This window comes from Leucoraja erinacea, chromosome 16 (assembly GCF_028641065.1).
Source record: "Leucoraja erinacea ecotype New England chromosome 16, Leri_hhj_1, whole genome shotgun sequence".
In the NCBI taxonomy this organism is placed as follows: domain Eukaryota; kingdom Metazoa; phylum Chordata; class Chondrichthyes; order Rajiformes; family Rajidae; genus Leucoraja; species Leucoraja erinaceus.
In genome coordinates, this window is record NC_073392.1 from 42,579,608 (window position 1) to 42,606,146 (window position 26,539).

The 26,539-nt window shown below is 43.5% G+C and overlaps 1 protein-coding gene across 13 annotated transcripts in view; it reads right to left on the minus strand.

Moving 5' to 3' along the window:
• atp2b2 (ATPase plasma membrane Ca2+ transporting 2) overlaps window positions 1-26,539 on the minus strand; it is an 840,804-nt gene that overhangs the window by 264,869 nt on the left and 549,396 nt on the right. For all 13 annotated transcript variants that reach the window (XM_055648263.1, XM_055648251.1, XM_055648255.1 and 10 more), the window contains one exon: window positions 13,010-13,207. In XM_055648263.1, the coding sequence (XP_055504238.1) occupies window positions 13,010-13,207 (198 nt within the window). The remainder of the gene's footprint in view (window positions 1-13,009; window positions 13,208-26,539) is intronic.

A 26,539-nucleotide genomic window follows, 5' to 3' on the forward strand; every position in this document is an offset into this window, starting at 1 on the left:
ATTTCTTCAAAGAAAATGTATTCAATATTTTCCCCATAAGTGAACGTTACTTTGCTGTTACATAAAACTGGTGTATTTATCTCATCTACCAACGTCACATTCCAAGAAATCAAGTAGTACTAATTGTTTAATCTACCCAATAGTAAAGATTCCTTTGCAACCTGTATTTTTTTTCTGATGAGGAGAAAATCTGGAAGGGGAATGGGGTTGTTAAGGTAATAATCAAGGGGTCGCAGATAAAGAAACTTCAGCAACAACAATTGACTTCTAATTGACTCAGGAAGGATTCCCATGAAGAGTAATTGAGTGGTGACCTTATAGATCAGCCAAATTAACCAGCCGGCATTTGTAACTGCTTCACATCCCAACACCACTCATGGGAAATCTATTACTTATCTTGATAATGCAATAATGCGTCCATATTAAAAGATATTAAACAAATAAACATACATAATCAAATTGAAGAACATGATGTCAATTACAAATACTTGCAACAGCAGTCTAGTGTGACTATTGAAGTGAGATTAAATTCTTCTCTCATTTCCCGTAATGATGAAGAAATTGCATTTACACTGGAGTTTGGTTGTTCAGGGGTGATATGAGCAGGGTAATTTCACATAATCTGTTATAGAAAGCCGAAGCTTTCTGTCAAAAACAGAGCAGCATGGTGGTGCAGCGGGTTCGATCCCGACTACGGGTGCTGTCTGTATGGCGTTTGTACGTTCTCCCATTGACCGCGTGGGTTTTCTCCAAGATCTTCGGTTTCCTCCCACACTCCAAAGACGTACAGGTTTGTAGGTTCATTGGCTTGGTATAAATGTAAATTGTCGCTCGTGTGTGTGTAGGAGAGTGTTAGTGTGCGGGGATCGCTGGTCAGTGCAGATTCGGTGAGCTAAACTAAAACCAGAAAAAGGTGAGGAAACTTTACAACAATATTTTTTACAGAGTTTAGATAGGTTGTTAGGTAATTGTGTCTGTGGAATTCTCTGCATCAGAGGGCGGTGGAGGCAGGTTCTCTGGATGCTTTCTAGAGAGAGCTAGATAGGGCTCTTAAAAATAGCGGAGTCAGGGGATATGGGGAGAAGGCAGGAACGGGGTACTGATTGGGGATGATCACATTGAATGGCGGTGCTGGCTCAAAGGGCCATAATGGCCTACTCCTGCTCCTATTGTCTATTGTCTATTGTAAGGTTATGCCGATTTATGAAACTCAGGTCTTGATGGAAGTTAGGCACCAATGCCATCTCCAACTAAGCGGTAAAAAATGTTCAAACTGTAGAATATGTGTTGTTTTCCTGAATGTCTGTGTAAAATATTATTGTGACCTCAGTGACGCTGCTAATTTTATCTGCACTATGGTCAGTTTGGAATGAGTTTGGATCATATTGCGTGGATCTTGTTGTACCCACTCCAGGCGCACACAACTGCCTTCAGTAAAGGTAGTTCTGATTACAGAGTAGAAACAAGGCACTGTAGATGCTACTTTACAAAAAAAGACACAAAGTGGCAGAGTAACTCAGCAGGTCAGGCAGTATCTCTGGAGAACACGGATAGGTGATGTTTCGGGTTGGGACAATTCTTCAGACAAATTGCGGTGTGAGGGGAGGAATGCTGGAAGAGAGGAGGGGCAGGCTAAAGTCTGGCAACCATTAGGTGGATGCTACCAATCTACCAGTGAAATTAGGTGCATGTGAGGCATCTCAGCAAGATCAGGTCATTAGGACATGTGATAGGAACAGGCCATTCGGCCCATCAAGTCTACTCCACCATTCAATCATGCCTGATCTATCTCTCCCTCCTAACCCCATTCTCCTGCCTTCTCCCCATAACGCCTGACACCCGTACTAATCAAGAATCTATCTATCTCTGCCTTAGAAATATCCATTGACTTGGCCTCCACAGCCTTCTGTGGCAAAAAAACCCCACAGATTCACCACCCTCTGACTAAAGAAATTCCTCCTCATCTCCCTCCTAAAGGAACGTCCTTTAATTCTGAGGCTATGGCCTTTAATCCTGGACTTTCCCACTAGTGGAAACATCCTCTACATCCACTCTTTCCAAGCCTTTCACTATTAGGTGAAGATCATTAAATTACCTTTTTAATATGGTGCTGTGTCAGAAGCCAAGTTGTGTACGTGCAACCAAGGGCCAGGAAAAGCAATTGTTGGATATCTGGTTGACCAAAGACCCTGGGTAAAAAGTGCAAATTCCAGGCCTCTTGAGATCAGTCAAAGTGAGATTGCTCAGAGTGCACAATGGCAAATGAGAAGAGGGTGGTTTAAATGTTTTAACAAAGAGCAGTAGATGATCACCAGGGTGGAAGAGGCAAATACAAACATGAGATGATTTTACCTCCTGTCTTTTGATGATAACGCAAGGAAGAAGCCCCCACACAGCAAAAGTCTTCCTCGTGACCACCATGTGGATGCTGCAAGGGGGGTCAGCGGGAACTGATGGGTCATGCGAGCGAACTGGTGTTTAGGCAATGGGTTACATGAGTGTAAAATGTGGGGGGCCTTGTCATGAATGTCACAAGTGCGACCATTGACTCAGGGTAGACCATATAGCATAGGTGGGCGAGAACTTGAAGGAAACAGCAGCCAGCAAAGATGGTGGTGCCAGAGAAAAGGAGCATGAATAACAAACTCATGTGGCTGAGGCAAAGCAAAGGGAGTTTTGCAGACATGTAGGAGTGATCCTCGTGTTATGGGGGAAGTGAATTGTCCACAATAGTCGTGGATCTATTGAACATGGGTGTGAATTGAACAGAATCACTGGAATTGAAGCACTGTTTTTGAGTGGATCATGGGTTCAGGCAGCCAGTAAATGCAGAAGCAATTCACACGCTATTCCCACCCAAAATGACCACTCAACTGTGAGGCTCGGACATGCTAAAGTATCTCCAGCTCACGGGAACTGGCAGATAAGGGTTAGAGACTACAGCTTGAATTATGTAGGAAGGAACTGCAGATGCTGGTTTACACCAACGATAGACACAAAATGCTGGAGTAACTCAACGGGACAGGCAGCATCCCTGGAGAGAAGGATTGGGTGACGTTTCTAGTCAAGACCCTTCTTCATTTTGAATGAGATCATCCTAGTTGGAGTTTAATGGTCACTATACTACCTGGCTCAGTGAGAGAAAGAACAATGCAGTGTGCGGGTGGCAATTATCAAAATGGACAGGCAGACTGATGGGCGCATGCAGATGAATTGGACACTAAAGTCCATCCGACTGGAATTGTGAAGCTTGGAATTAAACAAATCAGTAGTATGCATGACTTTATTGAAAAAGGGTAAACCAGTAATTCAGCAGAGATTTGTATGCATGGTGCATTGGAGAACAGAACAAGGCAGTAAATGGAGAATTAACATCTCTTGATGTAGTTTTGAGAGAAAGTGGACACTGTTAACAAAAAAGGATATACACAAAGATAAACAGCATTCTGTGAGAATAATGGAGCATAATGCAAAGCAAAAGGACAAAAGGACTAAAGATGTTGATGAAAGAACGCCTATGATGGCAGTCATAAAGTTGATAAACAGACTTGCAAATTAGCGTAACAAGGTGGTTAGAGAATTGGCCAGTAGAGCTATTTGAGAGCCAGGGAGATCTAGACAGAGCTGTTCTGTCAGAGATCTAGACAGAATCAAAGCTGTTGAAGAATCGATAGGAAAATATGAGGAGAAGACGGGAGAATGGGGTTAGGAGAGAGAGATAGATCAGCCATGATTTAATGGCAGAGTAGATTTGATGCGCTGAATGGCCTAATTCTGCTCCTATCACTTATGACCTTATGAAAATGAAGCTAAAATCAACCAGGACAAGACAGAATGTACAAATAGGGTTCTTATGTTATTAGATAGACACAAAATGCCGGAGTAACTCAGAGGGACAGGCAGCATCTCTGGAGAGAAGGAATGGGTGACGTTTCGGGTCGAGACCCTTCTTCAGACTGAAGAAATGTCTCCACCTGAAACGTCACCAATTCCTTCTCTCCAGAGATGCCGCCAGTCCCGCTGAGTTACTCCAGCTTTATGTGTCTATCTTTGATTTAAACCAGCAGCGGCAGTTCTTACGTCCACGCATGCCAAATAAAGGCAGAGAAACTTCTCTGAGCCGTTCCTGCTCCACAAGGTTTGGGGGAATCATTATTTGTGTATGTAAATGCAGTTGCAGCAATGTTCTCTCAGAGCAAGAGCAACTGCAAGGAAATTGCAGCCAAGTGTTTTTTGTCCATGAATTGGGGAACTGGTTGTACACAGCAGATTGCACAGTAACCAACTGAACAAAAGACAAAAGAATGTTAAAATCAATCAATATCCGAGGGAAACTAATGGTAACACTTGCTGAGTAAAATATTCCACTCACGACATTTTTAATTTTAATTGTGTTCTGCTTGTTCATTCCAACCAAGACAGGGAGACGGAAAACTACAGACACTGATTTAATTATGCATTTTTAGTGCATTTGTTGCAGAATGGCCCTACTGGGATCCATTTTTTAAGCCTTTCACTTAATGTGAGTGATTAACAGAAAATGCAAACTGGCATTTGTCATTGAAACTAGTAACTAAAATCTCAAGTGCATTATTACTGGGCAACATTTGTAATACATTTCAAATAATGCTCAACACCATCATACATTGCAACAAGCCAGTGTTGCTAAGTATTTCTAGCTTGCAACCGCCCCTCCACCAGTTTCCAGCAGATGACTAAATAAGGTTTAATTTCTTAGGTCCGACACTGATTCATTGCTGCACACAGCCCAGTGAAGTTTAGTTGGCATGGAAATAGGAGAAGAAGGAAATAAAAGGTGATTTGTGATAGGTAGAAGATAGGATAAATCAAATGACAAACACTGCATGGTGCCTGGCAGCTGGTGACAATCTACTACACCCCATTTCCAAAGACTAATAAAAAAAGTGATAGCCTTTCTTGGGAATCTCCATTTGTCTTTCAGAAGGCAGTGATGTGCTGCAGTCTTGGCTCATCTCACCACTGCCTTAACCCTGGCAGTTAGGAATGGGCAATAAATGCCATCTATGCATAGTTAAAGAAAAACTAGCGCAGAGTTGGGTATTTTATAATGAGCACGTGTTTCTGTATTTTGGTGAAACCAGCCGTGGAGTACTTCTGAGGGAGAACTGATGGCAATATTTGGACTGAGCGATACACAGATTATTGCCAGCCTCAGTGAATGCTCCCAATTCAGTGCACACCGTCCATTCTTGATCTCCTTTAATATCCTCATAAAATTATCTGGAGTTCAAATCACAAGCACATTGTCTACTTGTTCAGATAATTCAAAGTTAATGAATTTTGGTCATCACAAAAACAGAATGTAATAAATTACAAGAGGATTTGAAACCAGTTGTCAGAAAGTTCATTTCTAATCGTGTAGAAGTACTTCAATTGGAGAGCTAGTTAAATGGAAGGAAATTAATGTGGAATGTCGAAAATTTGGAATTTTGGTGAAAATATTGTAGTATTTCTGCAGTGAAGAAAGCAAATCAGATGAGCGGGTGTTTTTAAAGGTCAACAGTGAGCTGAAATGGTGAGGTGATCCTGTCACTTTTGAGTAATTGTACAGAGAATGCTGCACACAGTTCCTGCCATTTCAGAAGAAAGATGATGTTCAAACCGTTGCAAGGAAATAGAAGAGAGATTTGATTATGATGCACATCAAGAGTCAAGAATGCTTAAATGTCATATGTACCAGGAACAGAAAAATGAAATTATTAATTGCTGCAACTATACAACCCCTAAACATGGAAACGCTACACATAAATATTCAATCATCAAAAGCACAATCTATTGATAATCAATAATGCTAGGTTCCCAGACAATAATAGTGCAAAACTAAAGTATGCAGTGCAAACAAATATCAGCAAGCTGAGAGAGGGGCCAGGTTGGAATGAGTCTTTGATGAAATTTGCTGCCTTTTTGAGGCAGCACTTTCTGGAGATATCTTTGATGGTGGGAAGGGGGGGTGTGTGGGGGGGGGGGGGGGGGGTGTGGGGGGGGGGGGGGGGGGGGGGGGGGGGGGGGGGGGGGGGTGGGGGGGGGGGGGGGGGGGGGGGGGGGGGGCGAGGGGCGGGGGGGGGGGGGGTGGGTGTGGGGGGTGTTTTGTGGGGTATGGGGGGCTGTGTAAGCGGGGGGGGTGTTGCGGGGTGTTTTATGGGGGGGGCTGTGGGGGGGAGGGGTGTGTGAGGGCAGGAGGGTTGTGGGGCGAGAGAGCTCGGAGAAAACACGGGGAAGAGCCATGGGGGAGAGGGTGGTATCACGGAAGGGGGGGGGGGAGCAGGAGCCAGCGAGGGGGACCAGAGGGGAAGGGGCAGGAGGTGGCAGTGCGATGCGGACTCACAACAGACGCTGGTCACTGGTCGTTCTCCTCCACCAGGATCAAAGTCTCCGCTTTTCGTTTGGCGACATCTCCGACTCCGCGCTGAGCCGCTTCCGGTCCCTCTGGAAATTGTGTCCGGTTGGAGACCTCCGCCGGCCAGGCTAAGTAAAGGCGCGATGGCGCAAGAAGGGGCGGACCGTCCCGGGGAGTGACAGGAGAAGGGACCAATCCGAGTGGCACTGACTGGCAGGAGAGTAGATTGATCTGTGTACACGCGGTTTTTCCGATTTTTAAACCTCGATAACTTTTACATGCACACCAAATACTACTACCGATCGGAACGAAACCTGGTGCACTCGCAGCAGGGGGGAACGGCGATTGAGCTGGCAAAAAATTGTAGCGCTATCGCGTACAGTTTTTGCGCAAATAGAAAAACTGCGCAAACCGGAAGATAACAAGATCAGAGTTTTAGTTATTTATAGATTTTGGAGCCATGTCTAGCCTCATAATCATGGATATAGAGAATAGAATGGGGACCTCAACACGCAGCCTTGCAGTACTCCTGTGTTAATGTTCATTGGGGAGGAAGTGTTGGTGCCAATTCATACTGCTGATGAGGAAGTTGCAGATCCAATTACACAGGGATGAGTAGAGACCCAGTTCCCCAAGTCTATTGATAGGTTTAGAGGGAATGATGACGTTGAGCACCAAAAAGTCGTTGATTAACAACTGATGATATGTTTTTATTGGCCAAGTGATTCTGTGCAGAATGGAGAGCGAACAAGATCGCACACACTGTTGATCTTTTGGGGCAGTAGACAGGTGAGTCCATGTCCTTACTACTACAGGGGTCATCGTAACATCTCAAAGCACTTCATCACAACAAATATCTTAAGTGATAGGAGCAGAATTATGCCATTCGGCCCATCAAGTCCACACCATTCAATCATGGCTGACCTATTTCTACCTCCTAACCCCATACCCCTGCCTTCTCCCCATAACCCCTGATACCCATACTAAACAAGAATCTATCTATCTCTGCCAAATATATATACAGACTTGGTCTCCACAGCCTTCTGTGGCAATCCTGTGGGGAATCATTGAGCCATGTCACCTACTCTTCTTGTGCACTGGTATTATGGATGTCCTTTTGAAGTGAGGGGCAACCTTGCACCTTAGTAGTGGGAGGTTGTGATATCTGCAAGAATTCCAGCCAGTTGGGTCCATACAGGTACATGTACACTGGCCAGGTACTTGATCGGGGCTGGGCTATTTCAGAGTTCATACTCATGAACGAGCTGCTGACATGAGCCACAGTGACTGATCACAGTGTTGTTGGGGGCTGTGTGGAACCAAGGTGGTACACTGATGATTTATCTATTGAAGCAAGCATAGAAACCAGCAAGTTCATCAGGGAGTGATGCATCACTGTCATTTGAGCTACTTGATTTCCCCCCTGAAGGAAATAATGGCGTGCAAGCCCACAGCTACTGAATATCCATCTGATCCTCAACTCTTGACCCAAAGTGTCACTTTGCTTTCCCAATGGCCGTTTCGATGCTGTACATGGACTTCTTATTTGACCCTGTACTGCCAGACTTGAATACCCAAGATCTAGTCCTCAGTAGATTGTAGTTTAACCAAGGTTTCTGGTGAGGCAACACTCGGATATGTCCTCCCCATATAACCTTATGAGGCCAGTGGCATATTCGTTCCTGTCCAATGCCGAGTTCTTGAAAGTTGCCCAGTCTACAGTCAAGATGTTGCTCCTCTGGCTCCCTTCGACAATCCTCACTACTGGAGCTGTTACTCCTCAGTCACCACATATAAGCAAGAAGAAGGAGCACAGCCAAGCAATCTGATTTTCCAAAGTGTGGGCTCGGGATGGAGCAATGTGCATCTTTGAAGGTGGAGTCGCATGGCCAAGCGCATTTGATCCTCTTGTGCCGCGGGAGATGAGCTGGGGAATAGTTTGGAAATGACCCTTTCAAACTAGCCCTGTTGAACTCCCCAGCTTTGATGGGTTAAATATAAATTGAACATGAAAAAAACGAGTTGTGGAATGGTTTTCCATTTCGAGATTCCAAGGCAATCAAGCAATGTTGATTATAACAAGCTTAATCACTTTCTTCAAAACAGTAAACAGTGTCCGAACTTGAGGGCGAGTTAAACCAAAATCATCCTTTTGTTGAGTGAGGGGTATAGCAATGAATAAGATTACATTAGGAGATGGTGATAGTGGATTGAAAAATAAAATGAATATCTCACAGAAAGTAATATTTTGCAATGCGGCATTAAAAATAAATGTCACCTAAGCTAAGTATGTTTGAGAGGAACAGATGTCCTTAGTTCTCAAGCCATTTCATCTTGGAGCCTCTCTTCTCTCTGGATCCATCAAAATCTAAATGAAAGAAACTGCTTGGAGTGAACCAAGAGCACCATTTTTGTCACATCAAGCGAGGACTGAGATGATCAAACGCAAACAAAAAGCAAAAGTAAATCCTTTATTGCTTGCGGTTCTTATGAAAGTTCAATTAGCAGCCACCCGCTCTAATCTTTCACATTCCACACATAATCCTCTGTGACTAGTAAGCACTCCTCCTCTTTGATATGTGCCACTGGCATTTAGGTTTCGTAGGAGCTGCAAGTAATAAAGGATTTTATGTGGTTCTTCACACGTTCATTGGTCATCTTGAAATTATTTCACATCCAATTGATCATTTTGACCTGCTTGACTGTGAGGCAGGTTAACACTACTGGCAATTTTCACACAACAAAAATTCTGTTTTTAAAGCACTTTTAATACTTGAAACATCCTAAAGCACTTCACCAGACTGCAATCAAACAAACTCTGACACCAAACTAGACGAAGATTTTAAGACAGATGACAAACAAGTTTGCACACAAGTTCCCATTACACTACTTTGAGGAAGTACATTTGAGTTATTACCAGTCTCCTGGTCACGATCTATTCCTCAAATGAACTCCGACCATTTTAGGGAGATTAAGATGCGTGGGGAACACAGTGAGAAGACGATGGTATATGATCATGTATAGATAGAGGTTGGGAACTAAAATTAGCCCAGCCTCATGATGCAAAGTCCATCTGTTTTTTCTTTTTGATGTTTTTTTCTTTTGTCCTGTTTTAGTTAATTTTTGTTCATTTTAGTTTATTAGGTTGTGTATGTGTGGAGGGGGAGGTGGGGGAAACATGTTTTTGGTCTCTTCCTTTGGGGGATGCGACTTTTTCTTGTCGTATCCCCCCATCTCCGTCTCCGTCTGCACTGGTGACTCCGGGGCTGTGGCGGCGTTCCGGCGTTCCGGCAGCGGCGGCCTGACTTCGGGGCTGTGGCGGCGTTCTGGCGGCAGTGACCCGACCGGGGCTGTGGCGACGTTCTGGTGGCGGTGACCCGACTTCGGAGGCTCGGCCGCGGGCCCAGTGGACGACATCGTCGGGAACTCGAAGGTCACAGCTTCGTCCGCTGGTCTGGAGGGCGGCAGCTTCGGCAGCTTCGACCACCCCGGGCCGCGGAGTTTAAACCGGCCCGTTCGCGGAGCTCGGATTCAACCACGGTACTTACTTACTTACCATCACCTGGCGGGGTCACAACATCGGAAGCCTGGATCGCCTCAACGCAGAGGGAGAACAAGGAGGGAAGAGACTAAGACTTTTGCCTTCCATCACAGTGAGGAGGTGCCTGATGAACTCACTGTGGTGGATGTTAAATTTGTGTTTATTGTGTGTTTTTGTTATTTTTATTATATGTATGACTGCAAGGCACGAAATTTCGTTCAGACCGAAAGGTCTGAATGACAATAAAGGATACTTTGACTTTGAACAGATTTAACATGCCCCTTTCTCAGCCCCTGTCACATGGATCCCTGAAATAGCCAAATCGTCCTCTAGAATTCCAAAGCATGCTACTAATCATCAGTTAACAGAGGAAGGACAATGACCATGGTACAAACTTGGATGTTGAAGATAAATTCCAAAGGTATGACCAAGTTGCTTTTTGAAACATTCGGATATTTGAAAAAAATCAATGGGGCTGTCAGAAATTGTTGTAATGATTTAAAACGTGTGTTGACGTTTCAACGAGTAGAGTACAAAGTACCCAACATAAACAAATACAGTTTTATGGCTAAGGGAAAAAATGAATACTATGTTACTCAATCTTCTGGGAAAGTGTTCCAATTGATTTAAATGTGTATAGTCCATAAATAAATAAGCCAACAGTTAATAAAAAAATCTCAATAATATGCTTGCTACCTAATATTTAGTGAAGCTACAGAAATCATCTATTGATGCCCTGTGAGAAGAAAAAAAATCACTGTGCTCACTGGGAATAAATTCACTTTGTCTTTTGGAGCATTCTTATTGCAGAATGTCAAGTTACACAATAAATGTCCAGCTTGATGGGGCAAAGATGCAGCAGAGCATGATGAAATAGCTGTCAAGGCAAAACTACCTGGCGCCTTTCATGTGAAAGGATCTGCAACAAAAGCAATGGGCAGCAGCAACATAGCAAAGTGCTCTCCTTTCATGTATTTTGCCATTTACTCAGAACATACTGGAGCACTGTGTCAATTGGAAAGTCAAATGGTTCAAAATAGCAACAAAAAAATGTATGACTGGATTGATACCAATAAGAATGGCTAGAGTACAAGAGTTATTTGAGGGATGAGTGGAAACAGTCTGTAAGTAAGAGAAATGTTTTTTAAATGTGTCAGTTTGTGCGATTTGAAATGTGCTAGCCCTTCATGGAAGGAAATGTAGCATCTTCACACATTCGAGCCTATGTGCGCCTTTACACCAACAGCAATGCTGAGTGCTCTTGACTGCCTTTTGAAATGGCCTGGCAAGCAGCCCAGAAATTGATGCCCACATCCCAGAATAAGTTTAAAAAAAAAACCCAAATGGTTTTTACCTGCAATTTTGGAGAAAATCTGCCATTACCAAGACAAAATTGTGTATGGAAAAGCCGGAAGACCTATAGATTGAGTATTATAGGCCGGTATTTGTAGCCACTATCGACTAATTTGCATTGGAAGTTTGAACTTCACTGAGCCTGCACCTTGCTCTGGGCATGACATTAGAAATCCTATAGGAGGGATAGGGCCTAAGGTGAAACAACCTGCACCTTACAGGGTGGCAGAGGGCAGTGGTTGAGACACAGGGTCTGTCTGAGTTACACGAGTCCAATGCTCAGAAAACACAGATTTATGAGTAGGCACAAGAATTAGGTGGAGAATAGATTTTATAACAGTAAAGGATATTGTGACAAATGGTTTGCCAATAGAAGGCCATCTCAGAGGACTTGACAGAGTGAATGCAAAGAATATATTTCCTTTAGTGAGAGAATCTGTAAAACCAGCATTCACCTTTAAAAGTCAGTGGATGGATATTTGATCAACAAACGGGTGAAAGATTAGTCATAAAGTGCTGGAGTATCTTATTGGGTCAGGCCACATTTCTGGGGAACCTGGATAGGTGATATTTTTGGTGACCTGTGTGTGTGTGTGTGTGTGTGTGTGTGTGTGTGTGTGTGTGTGTGTGTGTGTGTGTGTGTGTGTGTGTGTGTGTGTGTGTGTGTGTGTGTGTGTGTGTGTCTCTGTGTGTGAACGTGTGTGTGTGTGTGTGTGTGTGTGTGTGTGTGTGTGTGTGTGTGTGTGTGTGTGTGTGTGTGTGTGTGTGTCTCCCTCTCTCTCTGAACGTGTGTGTGTGTGTGTGTGTGTGTGTGTGTGTGTGTGTGTGTGTGTGTGTCGTGCGTGCGTGCGTGTGTGTGTGTGTGTGTGTGTGTGTGTGTGTGTGTGTGTGTGTGTGTGTGTGTGTGTGTGTGTGTGTGTGTGTGTGTGTGTGTGTGTGTGTCTGAGTGTGTGTGTGTGTCTCTCCCTCTCTCTCTCTGAGTGTGTGTGTGTGTGTGTGTGTGTGTGTGTGTGTGTGTGTGTGTGTGTGTGTGTGTGTGGTGTGTGTGTGTGTGTGTGTGTGTGTGTGTGTGTGTGTGTGTGTGTGCCCATGGTGGAGAAAGCTGGGGGAGAGGAGAGGCAGGACAAAATGTGGCAGGTTACAGGTGAACACAGGCATTGGTAGGAGATTTACATTCAGATCAGCCACAGTCTTACTGAATGGCAGAGCAGGCTCAAGAGCTGAATGGCCTACTTCAGTGTCTAATTTGGATGTCCATACATAACTCAGTTTGTGCAGTTTTAATGTGTGACCAAAGCTGGGTAATAAAAATGCTCTGGATTAATAAACACAAACATATGAAAGAACTTTAAAGAAAGAAAGAATCAGATCTGTGACATTCAGTTGTGGGTCAACCAGGGAAACTGACACTACAGGGTGAAAGGTCATCAGGCACATGAGAGGCAATAGATTTCTCCACCAGTAACAGCGATGAATAGCTCTGTGAAATACCAGCAAGTAGGAGGCACATTACCAAATATTTTATCGACTTTGGTCTGCAGGAACCTTATAAAAATGTAACGGAATTTTAGTTTGGCTATATTTAGTCAATGGGTTTAATCTGGTTCACTGATTCTATTTGGATCATCTGTCAGTTAATTGCATAATTTCATTATCATAACTAATTTTATGGGTACATTGTTTCCACTCCACATTTAATCTGGCAACCAAATGATCAAATAAGATACTTTACTCACTTTCACTTCTCTCTCCAGGTGGTTGATAAAATGAGAGACCCAAGGAAATAATGGCTGCAAGTTCTAGGATGATAAGGGTCACATCTTGTAGTGCTTCCCAGATTAACTGGAGGAAAGTTTTTGGCTTTTTTGGAGGTATAAAGTTTTGACCAAAAGTCTGTTTTCTGTTTTCAAGATCCACAGGATTCCCGGCTAAACCTGTGGAAGAAAAATACAAGAAGAATGAGTGAAGTTTAAATAGTCGGCATCAAGAAGCCAGTAACTAACTTTTTGCTTGTGAACAATATCAATTCCGTCTGAGAAACAGTTTGGGGAATCAATTTCCCACTGTGATCTGAGACCTTTCATCCCCTGCCAAGCAGAAACCAGGCAAGTGAGTAAAGAAATTCAGCTCAAATTACCCACCACTCATCCCAGAAGCTGACAAGTTCACTTTCTTGCCCTGCAAGTCAAGCCAGATCTATTTCTAGGGGCGCTTGTCAGGACCTGATATCTTTATCTGGACGCACGCCACGCCCGCCAGGTTGATTGCATTCGTCGAAACAGGGCGGACCACGTGAAGGTTGCAATCTCCCACCCCCTTTGTCTGGACCAAACGATACATTTTCCTGTATAATCTGAACCGGAAATGGCAGTAACTTTCCCATTGACTAATCCAAAAGTGATGTGGATCAGGACCAGATAAGATCCAAAAGGATAGATACAAAATGTTGGAGTAACTCAGAGGGACAGGCAGCATCTCTGGATAAAAGAAGTGGATGACGTTTTGGGTCGAGACTTCAGACTCAGTTTTTGGTGTAAACCAGCATCTGCAGTTCCTTGTGTAGGAAGAAGGTCTGAAGAAAGGTCTCGACCTGAAACGTTATCTATTCCTTCTCTCCGGACATGCTGCCTGTCCCGCTGAGCTACTCCAGCATTTTGTGTCTCTCTGCAGATCCTTCCTATACAAGGTCCAAAAGGATCGGCATTTTTATATGTCTATGGCGACTGGAGCGACAAATGTCCTTCTCCAGGTTCCTTAGGAAAGGTAAGGGTCTAACCAGTGGTGACCTTGCCCCCTTCTCTTCTAAATGTTAAAACTATTTTTTAGGATGGCTAGTGGCTGATTGCAGCCCCTTCCTTCTATTGCTGGTGTGTCTCTTGTCCTGATGACAACCCCACTGCATTGGAAGGCAAGTCAGTCAGCCTTCAGGGTTCAAACAAGCCTAATGTTGTTAACCTGACCTGAGTCGCATTGTGCCAAGGACAGGTGGGAAATTAACATGGCTAATTTCTGACAGAAATTTACTGCACTGGTTAATTCATAGCATACTATCATTTAAACCTGATTTACATTTAAACCATAAGGGACTATGTAATGGAAAACAGCCAATGTATTTGTGTGACAAACATAATAATTTGAAGAACAACATTTAATTTTTGCTATTGAGGGAGTGCAGCGTAGGTTTTCAAGGTTAATTCCTGGGATGGTGGGACTGTCATATGCTGAGAGAATAGAGCAGCTGGGCTTGTTCACTCTGGAGTTTAGAAGGATGAGAGGGGATCTTATTGAAACACATAAGATTGTTAAGGGTTTGGACACGCTGGAGGCAGGAAACATGTTCCCGATGTTGGGGGAGTCCAGAACCAGGGGCCACAGTTTAAGAATAAGGAGTAAGCCATTTAGAACAGAGACGAGGAAACACTTTTTCTCACAGAGAGTGGTGAGTCTGTGGAATTATTTGCCTCAGAGGGCGGTGGAGGCAGGTTCTCTGGATGCTTTCAAGAGAGATCTAGATAGGGCTCTTAAAAATAGCGGAGTCAGGGGATATGGGGAGAAGGCAGGAACGGGGTACTGATTGGGGATGATCAGCCATGATCACATTGAATGGCAGTGCTGGCTCGAAGGGCCAAATGGCCTACTCCTGCACCTATTGTCTATTGTCTATTTTACTTAAAAGCAAAGGCCAAGGTACTTGGAACATCTCATCCCGGAGCCTTAATGAACTACGTGCATGCATGTGTGTGGGCAGGTAAAAAGAACTAATGCTGCTGCATTAGAGGTTGCAACAAAAATAAAAACTATTGAAAACAAGAGAAGAAAGCATTATCAAAAATGTGAGTTGCTCAGCTTCATACAAGCAAATCATTCACTCCTGGAGCGTCTTGTCAGTAAAATCAACAATAATAACCTGGATTCCAATGATTTTTAAAAGGCATGACAGGCTCAACAATCCTGGGAGTGAATGAAATAAAGTTACAAATTTATATTGTAATATTGCCTTTCATTTGGGGGGAAATTTTCCAATTACAGCACAGAACAGAAATTATACAGTGTGTTGAAATTTAACCTCAGCAGCACGTTAATTGTCCAAAACCGCAGCATAGGCATTTTTCACTCCCTGTCTGATAACCAGTCCTATTCCAGTTGAAGTCAAATATGTAGATTTGAAGTTCAGAACTCAGATTAATATAATCCAATATTCAAAAGTAAAATACATTTTTGGCCTACTCTCATCTTGAAAATGGCAGGAACATTATTGGACCTGGAGATGGAAATCTGAAGAAGGCTCTCAGCCCGAAATGTCGGCCATTCCTTCTCTCCAGAGATGCTGCCTGTCCCGCTGAGTTACTCCAGCATTTTCTGTCTACCTTCGATGGAATGACTATGTTCAATATTGATGTTTTAATGAAAGTTTGTTTTCATGACACATTAATTCATAAAATACTTGGGTTCCATTTTCAACTAACTTGGTTCTCATTTGGTTTGCATAGTTCGGGGGCCTGCCATCATCTAAAATGAAATAGCTCTGATTTTCTGGTGTAAACTTATTTACATAATTATTCACCATTTTAGAAGCCTCTCGTAAAACCACCACAACGAACATGTTTAATTTAATGGGGACATTTGAAAAGGAGGTATGGTTTTACAATCTTTTTTTTTAGAAAAAGGCTTTTCATTCTGAAGAAGGGTCTCGACCCGAAACGTCACCCATTCCTTCTCTCCAGAGATGCTGCCTGTCCCGCTGAGTTACTCCAGCATTGTGTCTATCTTTGGTTTAAACCAACATCTGCAGTTTCCTACACTAGAATGAGTGGTCACAGTCTCAGAATGGACGGTAGGCCATGCGGGACTTGAACAAAACTTTGGAATTTTCCACCATAAAGGGCTTTGGAGAGTCAGTCATTGAGTTCATCCATAAACAGAGACTGGCAGATTTTTGGATATTCAGAGAATCGGGGAATATGGAATATTGCAGGAATAAAGCACAGAGACAAAAGATCAGTCCTGGTCTTGATGGATGGTAGAGCAGTCTCAAAGGGCCAACATTGCTTCCTCCTGTTCCAGTGTCTAATGCCCCTGTCCCACTTAGGAAACCTGAACGGAAACCTCTGGAGACTTTGCGCCCCACCCAAGGTTTCCGTGCGGTTCCCGGAGGTTTTTGTCAGTCTCCCTAATGGACGAAAGTGGTTTCCGCTTCTTCTATGTTCCGGCGATTATTTCAAAAAATTCAAAACTGGCGGCGACTAAAAATAGGTTGCCGTTTTAAAAATCGGTAATTTTTTAGTTGAAGCCGGTTGCAATGCTAGTTGAAGGTGGTTGCCGGAGGTTGCCGGAGGTTGCAGGAGGTTGCAGGTGGTGGAAGATCTACAACTAATACAACAGTGTCAGGCAATTAACATCGTCAAGCAAATAAAAATATTAAAATGTGATTACAGACTCCCTATAAATTTCTCCCTGATCTCTTTTGACCTCTGAACTCCTCCTAATAAAACAGAGAAGAATTCCTGACACCAGCAAAATATCACCCTCACAAATATGATATTAACTAAACAGGTCAAAACTGTTGTATAGCCCCATCTAATTTCCCATTTTTTTTTAAATATGTCTGATGTTGTTTTCCTTTTAAGTGTCCTGATTACATGGAAGGCACCTCGAGTAACCTACGGCAAATGTATTTTCGCTGCTGCTCAGCAACCAACCACTAGGAGGTATTGAGTACTGCTGTAAGTCACGATTTCCAGCTGCTGCACTGTTAGATCAGCACTGATCCAGAATGACAAAATATTATAATCAAAATCACTGCACAAGGCCAGAATAAAGAATATTGACCTTGAAAACTTTTTATTACGAATTCATTTGAGTTCAATATTTATCCTTCCCATGGGCAGGGCCCAGTAAGCCACAGTTGTAAAGGTTGCCGACTTCTGTGCCTTGCTCTTACATTGATGCCACTCATGGAATGCAGTTACTGAATCACGGAGATCGCTTCCAACAAGATAAATGAAATCTTTTTGTTTTACACACGAAAGACAAATTAGGAAGGAAATTTTAAATGATGTCCTTCAGGTCATACCTACAGCTCAGAAAAAATGGGACACTGCAGCCTCGAAAGCTATCAGCTGAATTCATCTGTTCCATAGCTGCAATGCAGCAAGAATCAGAGTACAGGTAGCACATACATAATAACTCAATGTTCTGTGCAATTTCTCAATAATCACACAAAGAACTTAGGCTTCTGGGATTCACACGTTACAGAAATCTGGTCTCATTAATGTGTAGCGCAAACCGGGTAACTAATAGAGCAAAATGAATGTACGATATTGCACATGTCCTTCAGTACAAGGTAGAATTAGCTCCTAAAAGCATCTTTCTGGTCTAATGGGAAACACGTTTTGACATTCTTGCAATTTAAAGCAAGAAATAAAGGTGAATTAGACAAAATTAAGCTCCGCTAAGTAGCAGATCATTCATTAATTACAAGTTCACTAATAAAACAAAGATTTATCACCTGCTCTAATTCATTATTTAACGCTCGGGTTAACTACAAATAGAACTGAATCAAGCAACAAAGTTTAGATCATTCAGATCTGAAATCCAGTGTACATTTTCAACAAAATGATACCACTGCTATCTTTGCACCAATTAAAAAGGATGCTGTCCTTATTTATTGTTACAAAGTCTTCCCAGAATGTCATTTTAAAGTAACATGCACTACATCAGTATAACGACAATGACACGTGTTATTAACATTCAGCCTCAAGTATCACTCTCCCTTTCATCACTGGCCTATGTTAGTTGAAGACATGGATGTAGATAGTTTGCTGTGCCTGAACTAAAAAATGTTTCCTTTCTCAAGCTACTTGTTCAGATTTCTGTAGAGGTGGATTATTTACTCAAATAAAAGTGGCCATGTTTTTTTTAAACAAAATTCTTTCTCATGCCCCAGTTCTGAATTCATAAACAATATGCTTCCCAGAACATTTAGATATATATCCTTCCCATTTCCAAATCAATTCAGGTTTTCTGTGGTAATTTGGAGGGTCTATTTCTGCCCAAGGCCCTTTTGCATTCTCCCTCAATAATGGAGAAACAAGAATCACAACTTGATAGCTCATTTTGGCCTGGACAATTATTTCATGCAAATGTAGCACAGTAGTGCAGAGCTGCTGCATCACAGCACAAGGGACATGGGTTTGTTCCTAACCTTGGGTTGTGTCAGTTTGCACATTTCCCCTGTGACTGGGTGGGTGCTCCAATTTCTTCACACATTCCAGAGATGTGCAGGTTTGTAGGCTAATTGGCCTCTATAAATTGTCCTGCTATAAATTGTAGGAAGTGGGATTACAGAGACTCCATGTGAACAGGTAATCAATAGCCAGCATGGACTCAGTGGGCCGAAGGGCCTCTTTCCATGATATATCTCTAAACTACACCAATTAGCGATTCAAACACAATTCCTGTCTGAGGGATTTCAAAGAACCGTGGTTCAAAATGGTTTCCCGTGAGAAAATGGGAGCTCATGGTTTAAATATTGGGTTTGCTTGTCACAGTTCTGCTGAAAGATAGCAGTCAAAGATTGATGCAACAACTTACATTTATATAAAGCCTTTAACCAAACATCCCAAAGCACTTCACAGGAGTATATATAACATCATTTATTGCCAGTGCAACCGTTGAATAATTCACAAGTAGCAGGGAATGTCAAGTTTATATTCAGCATTAACACCATTGGAGAAAAAGTTAGTCAAAAAAGGCCACACATACAAGGTCTAGGCATAAACAACTGGGTTTATCAACAGACACTCGTTTGTGGCTTTAAGGGATATCTAATGGGAGAAACAAAATAAGTTCAATGCTCCTTCTACACAGAGTAGTAATGAGGCAAATCTTTTATCCATCACCTGCCTCCTTCACAGATTTGGCAACAATTTGTGGTCGGGGGTTCAGAGTTTCACAGCAAGCTACTGATGGGATTAGGGACCTCAGTAATGCCCAGTGGTCCAGCAGTGGGTAGTAAAATGGGCAGTACTGTAAACCATAGCACAAACCATGACCTACGTAAGTAAGTAAAAGAGAAATTGGGCTGAGAAGTGGCTTCTCCATGAATTCTTCCCTCTCTGTCCTGATCTAGTTACATGTATCATTACCATCCTGCATTTGATGAATAACCCATCTCACAGCAGCCTGTTTAAGAAGGAGCTGCAGATGCTGGAAAATCGACGGTACACAAAAAAGCTGGAGAAACTCAGCGGGTGCAGCAGCATCTATGGAGCGAAGGAAATAGGCAACGTTTCGGGCCGAAACGTGTGAAGAAGGGTTTCGGCCCGAAACGTTGCCTATTTCCTTCGTTCCATAGATGCTGCTGCACCCGCTGAGCTTCACAGCAGCCTGGAATAGTTTTACTTGTAGAGAATGAGGATGACACAAAGCAATGAATGAGTCCCTTCTTCCAAATAATATATTCAAAATAAGGTGTGTGGGAAAAGATTTAATAGGAACATGAGGTGCAATTTTTTCACACAGAGGGTTCTGGGTACATGGAATGAGCTGCCAGAGGAGGTAGATGTGGCAGATACCATTCAACAATGTTTAAAACTCATTTGGATAGGTACATGAATAGGAAAGGTTTCAAGGGAAATGCGCTAAACGCGGGCAGGTGAGACCAGCGAAGATGAGGCTTCTTGGTCAGCAGAGGAAATTTGGGCCAAAAGGTCTGTTTCCTTGCAGTATAACTCGGGAGACGAACTTGGAACATCGCAGAAAACGGCAAACTTATCATACCCGTGGGAACTCGGTCAAACTCTTAATCATACACTTGGGATCTCGTACACAACCACGAGTCTTTCACTCGGGGTACCTCATGGGTCAGCTCCTACCGTGAGACAGGGATATTACTCTATGAGCAAGGAAAAGGTATTGGCAGAGGCGAAGGGAAATGAATCCATGTTGGGATAATCCTGGGCATGCACATCTCCGAAGATCTTTCCTGGCCCGAGAACACTAACGCAATTATCAAAAAAGCTCATCAGCGCCTCTACTTCCTGAGAAGATTACAGAGAGTCGGTTTGTCATGGAGGACTCTCTCTAACTTCTACAGGTGCACAGTAGAGAGCATGCTGACCGGTTGCATCGTGGCTTGGTTCGGCAATTTGAGCGCCCAGGAGAGGAAAAGACTACAAAAAGTAGTAAACACTGCCCAGTCCATCATCGGCTCTGACCTTCCTTCCATCGAGGGGATTTATCGCAGTCGCTGCCTCAAAAAGGCTGGCAGTATCATCAAAGACCCACACCATCCTGGCCACACACTCATCTCCCTGCTACCTTCAGGTAGAAGGTACAGGAGCCTGAAGACTGCAACAACCAGGTTCAGGAATAGCTACTTCCCCACAGCCATCAGGCTATTAAACCCGGCTCGGACAAAACTCTGATTATTAATAACCACTTTCTGTTATTTGCACTTCATCAGTTTATTTATTCATGTGTGTATATATTTATATAATGGTATATGGGCACATTTATCTGATTTGTAGTAAATGCCTACTATGTTCTGTGTGCTGAAGCAAAGCAAGAATTTCATTGTCCTATACAGGGACACATGACAATAAACTCACTTGAACTTGAAACACATAGCAGAAAAATATAAGTTTTAATGTGGTATTATTCTTAGACAATGGCCCACACATTTTTTTCTGATCAAGGAGGAGAACCAAGCCGAATGATTAACAATGAAAGATGCACAAAATAAAGAAATTACTCCGATTATATTGTAAAAGTGTTTTGAAATTCCATGAGCTAATAAAGCATGATATTTTGAAACACAAATGAATTACTATTCTCCATAGTCATAGCGTGATACAGTGTGGAAACAAACCCTTCGCCCCAACTTGCGCACACCGGCCAACATGTCCCAGCTACACTACTCCCACTTGCCCACGTTTGGTCCATATCCCCACAAACCAGTCCTATTCATGTGCCTGTCTAATTGCTTCTTAAATGTTGCTATGATCCCCGCCTCAACTACCTCCTCTGGCAGCTTGTTCCACACACACACCACCCTTTGTGTGAAAAAGTAACCCCTCAGATTCCTATTAAATCTTTTCCCCTTCACCTTAAACTGAGGAGTGGAGCTGGACAGTTGTACAGGGTCTTGGTGAGACCACACCTGGAGTATTGCATACAGTTTTTGGTCTCCAAATCTGAGGAAGGACATTATTGCCATAGAGGGAGTGCAGAGAAGGTTCACCAGACTGATTCCTGGGATGTCAGGACTGTCTTATGAAGAAAGACTGGATAGACTTGGTTTATACTCTCTAGAATTTAGGAGATTGAGAGGGGATCTTATAGAAACTTACAAAATTCTTAAGGGGTTGGACAGGCTAGATGCAGGAAGATTGCTCCCGATGTTGGGGAAGTCCAGGACAAGGGGTCACAGCTTAAGGATAGGGGGAAATCCTTTAAAATTGAGATGAGAAGAACTTTTTTCACACAGAGAGTGGTGAATCTCTGGAACTCTCTGCCACAGAGGGTAGTTGAGGCCAGTTCATTGGCTATATTTAAGAGGGAGTTAGATGTGGCCCTTGTGGCTAAGGGGATCAGAGGGTATGGAGAGAAGGCAGGTACGGGATACTGAGTTGGATGATCAGCCATGATCATATTGAATGGAGGTGCAGGCTCGAAGGGCCGAATGGCCTACTCCTGCACCTAATTTCTATGTTTCTATGTTTCTATGTTTCTAAGAAGCTTGTAGGCAGTTTAATACAGTACCCTTGCATTGTCCTTGGGCGAACAGGATAGAATGGCATCATCATGTGCCACCACATTTATTTTGTGGTCAGAAAATTAGTTGAGTGACAAGCCATTAAAACTAAAGGAATTCTTCGCTCCAGGCACAGTGGAAAGGATCCCAGGGCAGTCACCACTGGGAAGACTGAATGACTGCAATGTGAAATAGTCTTGCCGTTTACATATGAACTCAGCGATTTTTTTCAGCAGAACTCCAACACAGGATCCTGATTAAGGATTCTTAACTTGTGCAAATCTATCCATGTGTTAAAATCAATCGGCTATAGGTTTATTGAAATGGCAAAACATACAGTATTTACATGGTTCAATTGTCTACCAGTGAAAATAGCTTTTAATCAATTTGGAGTTAACAATTATTAAATCTACAGAAATATCTCAAGCAAACCAAACTGATTCATTCATTTTTTAACACGATCAAATAGAAACATGGGCAGGACTAGCTGGTAAATCATGTACAAAATCATGTCTCAACCCGAAACATCGCCTATTCCTCTCCATAGATGCTGCCTCACCCGCTGAGTTTCTCCAGCATTTTTGTCTACCTTCGAATTTTCCAGCATCTGCAGTTCTTTCTCAAACATGTACAAAACTACGATCATTTATAACTTTCAGAGCCACCATGCATTTCATACAAAACATGAAGTTTAAAATTAGGTTGTTAAAGCAGCCATTTCATCAGAAAATGTACTGCACATTGCATGAGATTCTCCCAAACTGCGAGCTAGGCTCTCAGACCAAATTGCTTACATAGAAAGGGAGTATTAAAATTCAGAATGGAGAATGCAAGTTACAGATTGGAGAGGGTCACAGCAGAGGGAAACAGCTCGGAGATCACGGAAATACATTTCTTTATTTACTAAAATGAAAATAAATAGATAACATATGCGGAACTGTATGAATAAAATATTTATCCATATTTCATCCTAGACTAAACAACGTTCTTTTATTTATTGTACATTTTCCACAAGAGTCCGAGTTGTCTATTTCATTGTTTAATTTAGCTCAGTAAACCAGGAGTGGGATAATAATAGCCCCTTTTTTTAATTGTAATATCATCAACAAGCAAATAAAAATATTTAAATGTGAATATAGACACCAACAAATTTCTTCCTGGTCCCTTTTGACCTCTGAACTCTCTTCACCCTTAAAGTAATTGGCCAGGCAGATAAGTAACCAGGTTCTAAGCCACCCAAGTTTCCTCTCCTCCTCTCAGTCACATGGAAGCTTGCAGCAGCAGGTCGATGAATATTCTTCATTATTTCCAATTTATAGCATTCTATTCCCTGAAATAATATTAGTTACTTTCTTCTCCTAGTAACATGGAGATGCTCGGACATATCAGATTCGCCCTCATAGTATGTCGGAGGAATCGGCAGATACTAATTTAAACCTCAGATTAAATGCTGGAGTAACTCAGCGGGACAGGCAGCATCTCTGGAGAGAAGCAATGGGTGACGTTTCTTGTCAAGACTCTTCTTCAGTCTGAAAGAAGGGTCTTGACCCGAAATGTCACCCATTCCTTCTGCTGCCGGTCCCGCTGAGTTACTCCTGCATTTTGTGTCTATCTTCAATTTTCTTGGCCCCGCTCTGAGAGTAGAAGTGGGGGCGGATCCGGACCGCAACGGCCGTGAGCCCCAGGCCGAGTTCAGCGATCGTTTGCCTGCTTCTGCTGCTGTTGAAGGTGAGACGTTGCGTCACGCCAGGGTCTTGGGACCGTCCCACTTTGGACGTCAGTTCCGTGACAGGCCGTTGGCGCGCGAAGATTTTGTTCGCTACAAATATTTCGGAGCCCCGCACGATGTCGCGCACAACTACATACCCCTCCGCGTTTCTCAGTGGGACGATGCCCGTGTGCCTCAACGTGACCATGAGGTCGGCGTAGTTTGCATGCCAAGTGGGACAGGCCCTTTACTTCTCAACTCTCCCAGGTTGAGGGTTTGGGTTCGACTCCATAGCACAAATGTCAAGGCTGACACTTCACTGCAACTCTGAGGGAGTTGTTGGCAGTGCCATCTTTTGAACTGAGACATTAAACTGAGGCTAGACCTGCTCTCTCAGATAAATATAAAAAGATGTTCTGACACCATTTTTAGGGGAGGTGAAGTTATCCATAATATCCTGATCAATATTTCTCTCCGAAATAGCACAACTAAATCGAATTAACAATCATTCTCTCACCGCCATTTGCGGGCCATTGTAGTGAGCATATTGGGTTGCCACTTTTCCCGCAATGGTGATTTGAAAAATGTACCGATGGACTTCAAAGTGCTGTGCGAAGACAGGCTCATCCAATTACTTATACAATGTGTGCCTTACATTATCAAAATCCAAGGTGTGTGTTAGTATACTGATATTTAACCATCAGTCCATGGCCATTTCTTTTCTGGGTTAAGATTAATGACAACATTCCTTCTTAATCCATCTTGGAACCAGCTGGTTACTCACCAGGACAGAGCTGTGGAGTTCCAGCTGAAAGTAGCAAAAGGGGCCATCTCAATTCCAGCAACAAAAGCAATGGAAGTGGTGGAGATGAGCAAATCCATAAAGGCAGTGTGGTAGTTCACCAATTAGTGCCGCTACTTCAACTCCAGTGACCAAGCTTCATCCCTTACCTCAGTTACAGTCTGCATGGAGCTTACATATTCTATCTGCAATTGTGTGGGATTCTTGCAGGTGCTGTAGTTTCCTCCCACATCATTGACACAAAAGTGGGTGGCATCGTAGATAGTGAAGAAGGTTAGCAAATAGTGTCGCAGGATCTTCATCAGTTGGGCAGGTGAGGAATGGTGAATGGAGTTTAAGTGAGAGGTGGTGCCCTTAGGGAAGTCAAATGAGGCAGGACCTTCACAGTGAATGCCAGGGCTCTGGGGAGTGTTGTAGAACAAAAGGGATTTAGGAGTACATGTACACAGTTTGTTGAAAGTGATGCCACAGATAAATAGGGTGGTCAAGAAGGCTTTCGGCACATTGGCCTTAATCAGTCAGAGCGTTGAGTATAGAGGTTGGGAGGCTATATTACAATTGCACAAGACATTGGCAAGACCACATTAGGAATATTATGCTCACCTGTTTTCCATCCTGCTATAGGAAAGATGTTATTCAGATGGAAAAGGGTACAGAGAAGATTTACGAGGATGTTGCTAGGACTTGAGGACATGCGCTGTAGTGAGTCGTTGAGCAGGTTAGGACTTGATTCCTTGGAGCACAGGTGGATACAGTGGTGGACCTACATTTTTGGGGCCCTGAAGCTTGAACTGTTATGGGGGCCCGTTCACAACCAGCAACAAGGTCTGGGTAAACATTGTTATCTTCTTCGACGGATTTGTTCCACGGCAGATCACCACAAATTTTCATTTCTGTCATAAATGTTAATAGTGATTTAAATTATTTATAATAATCTATGCATAACTAAAACTCTGATCTTGTTATCTTCGGGTTTGGCGGTCTTTCTATTTGCGCAAAAACGGTTTGCGATAGCGCTACGATTTTTCGCCAGCTCACTCACCGTTCTCCTGTGCTGCGAGTGCACCAAGATTCGTTCCGATCGGTTGAATGTTGTAAAAATTGGTGGGAGAGAGACGCCGATTAGTCGAGGCAGGGATTATGTGTGAGGTGGGAGGTTTGATCAAGGCGAGGTTTGGTGAGTTGAGGTTTAAGTGTGAGGTGGAGTTTCGTCAAGGCGAGGGGTTTAGTCGAGGTGAAAAATCAGATTCATTTCTAGGAAAACAAAAAAATCGGGTTCCGATTTAAATCGGAAGAATATCTGGAGTAAAGTCGCTTCTGGGGCCCCTTCCGGATTAGGGGCCCTGAAGCTTAAGCTTCATAAATTTCATAATAGATCCGCCCCTGGGGGAAAAAGGGTAATCTAGAGTTATTTGAGATCACTAGACTAACTGGGACCCGTTGCGTCCCATGTCACATGGGAGGTCTGGTCCCACAATGCAACCCATTCCCCAACACAATATTCCACCACTCACCCATAGCCCCCAACTGCACAGGCACGGCTCATTTCCCATTATACCCCGGCACTCCCTCCTCCTCCTCCCCTTCATGTGTGGGAGGGGGGGGGGGGGGAGAGAGTGCAGGGGGAGGTGTGGCAGGGATGTGGTATGGGAGGGGAAGAGGGGAGGGTGGGTGTGTTTGGGTTGGGGGGGATGTAGGAAGGGGGGGAGGGGGAGTGTGTGTGGGGGCAGGGGGGGAGGAGGAGGTGGGGGGAGGGGTGGGGTGTGGAGGGGGAAGGGGGGAGGGGTGTGGGAAGGGAGGAAGAGGGTTGTGGGAGGAGGGGTGTGTGGGGGAGGGTGAGAGAGGGTGTTTGTGGACGGGGGAGGGTGGATGTGTGGGGTAGGGTGGATGTGAGGGCAGAGGGGGTGCCAGGGAGGGGGGTGTGTGTGGGAGGGAAGCGAGTTGTATGTGGGCGGGAAGGGGTGTGTGGGGGGGGGGGGGTGGGGGGGTGTGTGGGCAGG